This window comes from Corvus brachyrhynchos, unplaced genomic scaffold, assembly GCF_000691975.1.
Source record: "Corvus brachyrhynchos isolate BGI_N302 unplaced genomic scaffold, ASM69197v1 scaffold597, whole genome shotgun sequence".
Lineage (NCBI taxonomy): Eukaryota > Metazoa > Chordata > Aves > Passeriformes > Corvidae > Corvus > Corvus brachyrhynchos.
Window position 1 is genome coordinate 531,848 of NW_008239000.1, and position 8,371 is coordinate 540,218.

Genomic DNA, 8,371 nt, shown 5'->3' on the forward strand with positions numbered 1-8,371 from the left:
GGCCGGTGGGATATCGGGCATTGGGAGGCGGAGGGGTGCCTGGGGAATACCGGGCGTTGGGAGAGCGGGCTGGTGCCTGTGGGATATGGGGTTTTGGGAGACGGGGATGCGACTGGTGGGATATCAGGCACTGGGAGAGCGGGTGGTGCGTGTGGGATATTTGGCGTTGGGAGGGCGGGTGGTGCTTGTGGGCTTTGGGAGAGCAGGATGGTGCCTGTGGGATATCCGGCACGGGATGACTGAGGTGGTTCTTATGAGATTGGGCATTGGGTGACCAGGATGCTGCCTCTGGGCTATCCAGCACGGGGAGACCGGGGTGCTGCCTGTGGGGTGTCTCACGTCCTGGTATCCTAGACAACAGGGAGGAGCCACACGCTGGAAAATCAATTCCAAGTCAGTGAGGAAACCCTCTTGAACTTCCTAGGTGGGATCTCGGGAAGCAGAGGGGGCAGAAGTGAGACCCAAACAGAGGCTCGCAGCCTGCTGAGGGGGGACCAAAATAGAAGGAGGACTGGTCACATAAAGGACACTGTCTGCTATTCCGGACTGTGGTTCGGACAGTCCTTGGCAAATGCCTGCTTGGATTTGTTTAGTGGAGGCTGGCAAGAGCCTTTTTTTCCCATCAGGAGAAAGATCCTTAGACTTGTGCTGGGTGTTGTCTGAGCAGTCCCATAGGTCTGTGTGAACCCTCCCTTAACACTGCAGTCTGTGACCAAGTGCAGATTTTCCTTGGCAGATGTTTCCAGCAGTGATCCTGACATCTACCTAACCTCCCCACAGTTTCTGTTTTCTTCCCCCCTTTTCCATTTTTTTAATCCCATGCTGGGGCTGTGCATTTGTTTTGTGCCTCTTTCTCCAGAGCTCCATCAGTTGTGAGGGAGCTGTGGCTGTTTGAGAAGCTGGAGTTGTGGCTGCTGTGTTTTGGGAAGCTGGAGGACGATGCCAGCAGACTGTGGCTGAACACGCAGGAAATAGGGAGAAGCTGGATAGGAAAGCTCAGCTGGAGGTGGGGAGGGTGTTTGTCCTGCAGGTGACAGGTAGGTGTGTCATCTGTCACAGCACCTCGTTCTTCCAGGCTGCTGGAAACTGTTGGAAACGACTGGGGCATGAAGGAAACGCTGTGCCGTGCTCTGACTTGGCTTGTTTAAGTTTTGGGGAGTGGTTGTGTCACCCAGGAGAGGAGCTTACAAAAACCTCAGGGTGTGCAGCCCTGCCACAAAGCTGGTTTAGTTGGTTTCCTTGAAATAATATTTGGAGAAATCCTTTCCTCCAAAACACTTTCCTAGCACCCCTGTTTTTGGGGCTGATTTCAAAGAGGCCAAGCACAGTAGTACTTCTTGCCTCAGGTTTCAGTTTGTGGAAGAACTCAGTACTAAAACAAAAAATCACAAGGAAGTGGGGGGAAAAAACCCCCCAACAGAATCCCAGAGTTGCCTGTGTGGGTCATTCTTGGTTTTAAGTACTGGCATAGTGGACAGCGATGAGGGAGGGGTTGGACATGATGGAACTGTGCCAAGTGATTTGGCACTCTTTAAAGCTGTTGAAATGTGCACCTGTAAGAGTGGCAGTCTGTCTTCACCTGCCCAGTGACAGCATCGCTTGAGCAGCCCCGTGTGCTTCACGTGGATGATGGAGGTGCCACCTCTCAGCTTGAGAATGTTGTTCCTGTTCTGCTGGTCTTTAAAATGAAAATTAGCTCAAATCCTGCAGAAATTCAGAGGAAGATAGAAGGATACATTCTGATCACTGCTGGGACTTTCACGTTTGGGGTGCAGGTGAGGGAGCTGAGAGCCATCCTGCTTAATCCAGGCAAAAGGGGTTTTCACAAAGATAGTGAAATGGGATATGAAAGAAGGCAAGGCAAAGGCTGTCTCGTGAATTAAATAAGCAGCCTTCCATAACCATCCCTCTCCTTGTAGCTTCTCTTTCCTCTCCTTGTTCTTTGAAGGTGTAAGAAGGGGCATGGTCCGGTTGTGTGAAATTTCCAGCGTTGTGTTGCGTCGTGGCTGGGAGTGTTTCATCTCTCTGTTGGTGATGCTCATCCTGGGGGGTGCTGGCCCAGGTACCTCTGGGAGCACCTTGGCAGAGGCTCCGGGATGTCACTGCTGCCTTGTTCCTGAAGGGTGGGACAGCTCCATCCCTGCCTTCCCTCTGGCTTCCGTCTCCCTTGGTTGGTTCTTGTTCTGGACAAGCTCCAGAATATCCTCAGCCCACTTGCTGGCACAGTAGTTTGGTCTGTGGCAGTTGGTGGGATGGAGGTGCAGGTGAATTTTGATCACAAACTCCATGCCTGGCTTCAGAGTCCTAGAGAAAGAGCCTCTGTGGGTCAGACCGAGCTGAGGGAAAGAATATTCCAGAAGGAGTGGAGTCTCCCTGCTGTCCAAGGCTCTTCAAAAGCACACAATGTTGAGGTGAAGGGCAAGCTCACAGCCAACAAATAGGCTGCTCTTCAAAGTCTCTTTGAGCACAGACATGGCAACCGTTGGTTTGGTTTATTTAATACGAGAGAGGTTTATTTAATAAAAACATCTGAAAGCTGCTGCTTTTTATCCTGACCTGGATATGGTTTTCATCCAGCACAAGTGGGACGGATGCATAGGAAGCTGATACCATTAGTCACTGTTTTCTGCAACAAAGGTAGCTAAAATTTGACTTTAAGGCATAGTTATTTATTAACCTCCTGGATGAAGTAAGTGATGATGATGCCAGGCAGCCTGCTTGCATCAGAGGTTTTTATTTTTGCTTTGTAATAATGCTTTTTATTTTAAGTCATTTGATTTCAACGTTCACACTGCAGGCAGATGCACTGGTTAGTCACTGCTTTTCTGGGGTGTTTCTGTTGATGCTGAAGATTTTTAAGGTCTTGTTCTGCATTAGAAAATCATTGTGTGAGGGCAAACTGGGACTCCTGAGCCTGAGCTAAACCAGCTCTGCAGAGTTAAAATGACAGACTGGATCTGTCCACGTGCACGGATGAGTGTCCGCAGGGCGAGCTAAAATGGGCTGCAGGGGAACAGCTGGTTGGCAGCGTAAGGAGCTGCTCCTCGTCACCTGCCAGCTCCTCCTTCCTCATCAGGGGAAACTTCTGGATTCTCCTAGCACCAGCATTTCAGTTCGTGGGCTGGGCCCCCTTCCTAGGATAGATTTAAAGTGAACATATTTGCCCTGTTCCTGTGGAAAAGGAGCCCTGCTGAGCTCCAGCTTGGAACAAACCCCTGCCTGTTGCTTTGTGCAACAGTCAGAACACACGGAGCAGCTGTTTTGTGGATTTATATTTGTCTCTCCCAGAGGGTGGAAGCTCTCAGAAGGCGCTATAAATGCTTTTAGAGATGTGTGAGCAGAATTCGAGTGCTACTACTGCACTCAAATACAACACGCTCAGCAGTTCCCAGTCATGTTAGAAGTGTAAGGCAGACCCCATGTCACCAAGTCCATGGGCAGGATGTGACTTTAAGGATCAGGGTCTCATCCCTTGGGTTAGGTTCTGTGCAAAGAACGTGCTGGATGCAGTCCAAACTGCTTGGGGTTTAGTTCTTTCTTCCAAATACATGTTTTTCCTAAAAGAGGCAAGGCAGCAAACATTGGAGTGGGAATGCAGGCATCCTCAGGAAGCCCACAGAGGGTATCCTTGGGAAGCAGCGCCCTCCTGGCAGCACAGGATGAGCCTCAGCTAAGGGATATGGCAAGGAATACCTAGATCATCACCTGCTGGTGACTGCTCAGTGCTGGTGATCTTCCAGCCCTTTTGTTTGGATCAGATGGAGCCGTCCTGTGGGTGTTCCCTGTGCCTCAGATGTGCCTGGAGCGCCGATCAGCATCAGTCAGTGAGCTGGAGGCAGCACAACAAACCTGGTATTTGATAAGGATAGTAAGGTGATGCAGATAGGCTACATTGCATGGCTGTAATTAGCAGAGGAGCTGCTGGGTGTGGAAGAAGAGATGACTAAATCCAGGGATGCTGTCCCTCCCTCTGTGGTCGTTTCGTTGCCAGCTGGGTATAGCCAGGGAAGCTGGTTGTGGCTCCATGTGTTCCAGTTGCCTCTGTTTTTGCTTTCCAGTTGTATGTGAGTTGCCTGTAGAGGTTGCTAAACTGTTGTGCTTGGAAGAGGATTGGAATTGCAGGAGGCAACATGTGCCCTGGGCAAGGGAATCTGGTCTCGCTGTAGTAAACCTGCTCATCTCCGTGCCCTGGGATTTGGGTAACACCCCTTGTCTGTGCTCACCCACCAAACTGTTTTTCCAGTGGTCAGCTTGAGCAGCAGGGATGAAACTGGGTTTCCAGCGGGGATGCAGTGGAATAACATCACCTGCTTCTGGAGGAGCTTCCTACCTGTTTGTCCTAAATGTGTTTTTCTTGCCAGGCTAAAGAAATCCTTACAAAGGAATCAAATGTGCAAGAGGTACGCTGCCCCGTCACCGTCTGCGGAGATGTCCACGGGCAGTTCCACGACCTTATGGAACTCTTCAGGATCGGTGGGAAGTCTCCAGACACAAACTACCTGTTCATGGGAGACTACGTGGACAGAGGCTATTACTCAGTGGAGACAGTGACTCTCCTGGTGGCGTTGAAGGTACGGCTTGAGAGATTTGGGGCAAAACTCAGGAGCTGGGAACAATTTTCTCCAGCACAATTTGTTCCTCCCATGACGCTGCTGTTGGCTTGAGTGTAACAGGTGTAAATTGATCCTTGTCAGTGGACACGTGCTGGGAGCAGAGTGCTTGTCTGCTGTTTGTGGTATTCCATTACTGTTTCTTTCCATCCCTGTGCTAAGGAAGCGTTTTCTCCGTCCCCAGGTGCGGTACCCGGAGCGCATCACGATACTGAGGGGCAACCACGAGAGCAGGCAAATCACACAAGTCTATGGCTTCTACGACGAGTGCCTGCGCAAGTACGGCAACGCCAACGTCTGGAAGTACTTCACAGACCTGTTTGATTACCTTCCACTCACAGCTCTAGTAGATGGCCAGGTAAGCCTGGGATAAGGAAAACCCTCCCTTCCATAGATTTCTGCAGGCTGTGTTGTCTGACATCCACATGAACAGTCCCAGACAAGCTCCCTTAACTTGTGATCCGAGGGCGAGATGGCTGGAGTTGTAAGTGAATGTTAACAGAGTTAAACGCAGCTGGGGTAGAGATCATTCTTCCCTTAACAATATGCACTTAATGGATTGCTCTTTTTTTTTTTCTGGAACAGATATTCTGCCTCCATGGTGGCCTCTCTCCATCCATAGATACACTGGATCATATCAGGGCTCTGGACCGCCTGCAGGAAGTTCCACACGAGGTAATAGGAAAGGAAATGCTTCAGAAACGTACAGAAAATGCAGATACATCTTCACATTGCAATCCCTTTAAACACATGATTACTCTTGGATTAAGGCCTTTCCAAGAGTTAGAGCAGATGAACCTTTGGGCAAAACACACACAAGTCAGCGTGCTTTGATTACAGCAGCCTACAAAAGGAGAGCTGTGGGGGTTTCTCAGCTGTTTCCCCCAGAATCACGGGGTTTTTTGTGCTTTCAGTCTGACTCCCAAGAGCAGGATTTGGCAGAGGAAGGTGTCCGCTATCTTCAGCCTCATCACAGATGTGGTTGTGAACTGACAGCCACCGTGTGAAGCCACACTGTGTCCCCATCCTTCCTCCCCATCTAGTCCATCCTTTTCAACAGGTGTTTCACCTTGTTATCGCTTCCTGGGGCCTGAAATCTGGACTGAAAAACCACGCTTGGAGCTCCCGGGGCAGCTGGACTTAGTGTTGGGAGTGGCTGGGGCTCGCAGATGTGTGTTCAGTAAACTCCTCACGTGCCTTGTGCCGAGAAGGACGTGCTGGCAGTCTTGTTAGTGTAAATAAACCATGTTTAAGCATCTTGCCAGTGATCTGACAAAGAACTCCGAATCTTTCCCAAGGGTCCGATGTGTGATCTGTTGTGGTCGGATCCGGATGACCGTGGCGGCTGGGGCATTTCTCCACGTGGTGCTGGCTACACCTTCGGACAGGATATTTCCGAAACCTTCAACCACGCCAATGGTCTCACACTGGTCTCCCGTGCTCACCAGCTGGTCATGGAGGTAGGGCAAGCACTCTGCTAGCCAGGGCTAACAAAACAGGGGCCCGTGGAGGTCTCCACTGGGACACCTTCCACTCACGGGTTGGTTAACGTCTAAATCTTAAGCAGGTCAGTACCGAAGAGAGGCTCTAGTTATGTAAAAATGATAAACAACATAAAATCACATGCTTTGACCTGCAGCCTAAATAAGGGCATCTTCTGCCCTTTCCAAGCAAATTTCCCCCTCCAAGTGAATTGCCAAAGGGACCGTATCACACCCCGTTTGTGGCAGGAATAATCTCCTTAGATGCTGGCTGCTCTTGCTTTGACTGCTGCTGCATCCGACAGCCTGTCCCGTAGTACTCGGCAGTCAGATGTGACAGGGATTATGCCATTTTTGGCTGTCCACAGGCTATTCTTGGATGTCTTCCTGGAAAAATGCCAGGTGGGTCAATGGAGCAGATGCATTTTTAGAATCTAGTGCAGGTAGATCCCTTAAGCAGAAGCGTGTGTCAGAAGTCACTGGCATCCAGCAGGCAAATTGTCACTTGTGGTGGATGAAAGCTGAAGGCACCCCTAAAAGTCCCAAGGGTTTTTTGTGGTACAGTCCATAAGTTACAAGTGAGGAGCGAATGATCTCCTGTAGCCTACTTGAAGCTGGTTTTCCAGGTACCTGCTGCTGCTTTTTGCGGTAAAGCACATATTTTGAAACAAAACTGAGTAGGTTGGAAATACTTCAAGAAATCTTCAGTTTCACAAGTGCCTCGGAGAGTTTCAGGCCTGAAGAGGAACTTTGGGTGGGCTGAGGTTTAACAGAGACCTTTTCTTTTTCGCTCTCTTCCTGGCAGGGTTATAACTGGTGCCACGACCGGAATGTGGTTACCATCTTCAGTGCCCCCAATTACTGCTACCGCTGTGGGAACCAGGCTGCTATCATGGAACTAGATGACACTTTAAAATATTCCTTGTGAGTATCCTGGCTTGGGCTGGGCTCTCTTTCTAACCACTCTGTGAGGAATGGCTGGTCATTCCCAAAGGGGTTCGTTCTTCCATGAAAAGCCAGCTCACACCACTCTGGAATTAATGTGTACTGTGCCTTAAAATAAGCAATGAGTTAAGCTCCTCAAAGCTCCTCTTCCTGGCTGTCTGGAGAGTTGGAGCCTTTGCACTTCAATCCCTTTATTGCCCAAGCTTGATGGAGACAGTAAAAACAGATGGATTTATGTATTTGTTTTAGTCTTTGGTAGCAGTGAGCTTTGTAAATAGGGGTGAGGGGGTCTCAATTGTGCATTGAGCTGCTCCCACAAGAAAGCAGTGACAGGCTGCTGGGTCACTCTGATGAGTTTCAACTCCTGTGAATTCTTGTTTTGGGACTTGGAATGTTTTATGTGGAAGCAGCTGGGGTGAGTAGAGCGATAGCAGCCGGAGAGCAAGCCTGGTATTTATCGTGGGACTGCAAAATGACTTGTGGAGGAGGGTAAGTGATCCCTTTTTCTTTCCTGCAGCCTCCAGTTTGACCCAGCACCTCGTCGTGGAGAGCCTCATGTTACCCGTCGTACCCCAGACTACTTCCTATAAACCTCTCCCAACCTTTGTAGAAGGAAGTACACCTGGCATTTTAAAAAAGCAACAAATATTTACACGTTTCTGTAAGAAATCAGGGTTCGTCTCAAATCCCCATCATGGACCAAAATGTGCCATACAGAGGACGAAGAGCATTTAGCACAACTTGAGACTGAATTCCTTACGACACTCTCTCTCTCTCCCATGCCCATCAGCCCGAAAGTCAGTTTGCCTGCTGTATTTGTAGTCATTGTTTTCCTTCTGGACTGTTCAGAGAGGAAAAGGTAACTCTTTAACAACACTTCATCTCCTTTGATGCTTCTTTGTACATTTTTAGTTCTAGTGTTTAACTGGCATGAATTAGAGTTTGTTTTCCAGGGAAGTGCACACTAACTTCATCCCCCACCACTCTTTATTTTATTGGAAAGACCGCTCAACTTAACTGGAGAAAGGAAGCAATTCCTGCTTGGGAGTATGTTGTCATAACCCAGATAAAAGCGTTCCCGTTTTAGCTCTATTCCCGTTCTGTGCTGATCCTGCCCCCTTTTTTTTTGTTTGTTTTGGGGTATTTTGTTTATTTTGTTTTCTCTTTTGTTATTCCCCCCCTTCCCCTCTGTATATTTGTCCTGGAAGTGCTTGCAATCCTCCTCGCTGTACCTGAACCAATAAACTCGCCGTTGTCAGCCCCAACACGTGGTGTCGTGCAGGGCCGGGAGGGGGCCGGCGCGGCCCGGGGGCGGTCCCGGGGCGGGGCGCCGGG

At 49.5% G+C, this 8,371-nt stretch overlaps 1 protein-coding gene across 1 annotated transcript in view; it reads left to right on the forward strand.

Annotated features, from left to right (window-relative positions):
- PPP2CB (protein phosphatase 2 catalytic subunit beta) overlaps positions 1–8,301 on the forward strand; it is a 28,367-nt gene extending 20,066 nt beyond the window's left edge. The window contains exons 3-8 of the mRNA XM_017738970.1: positions 4,360–4,571; positions 4,795–4,968; positions 5,196–5,285; positions 5,909–6,070; positions 6,897–7,015; positions 7,554–8,301. Coding sequence (XP_017594459.1) covers positions 4,360–4,571; positions 4,795–4,968; positions 5,196–5,285; positions 5,909–6,070; positions 6,897–7,015; positions 7,554–7,626 — 830 coding nt within the window. The 3' untranslated portion in view covers positions 7,627–8,301. The remainder of the gene's footprint in view (positions 1–4,359; positions 4,572–4,794; positions 4,969–5,195; positions 5,286–5,908; positions 6,071–6,896; positions 7,016–7,553) is intronic.
- The last annotated feature ends 70 nt before the right edge of the window (positions 8,302–8,371 follow it).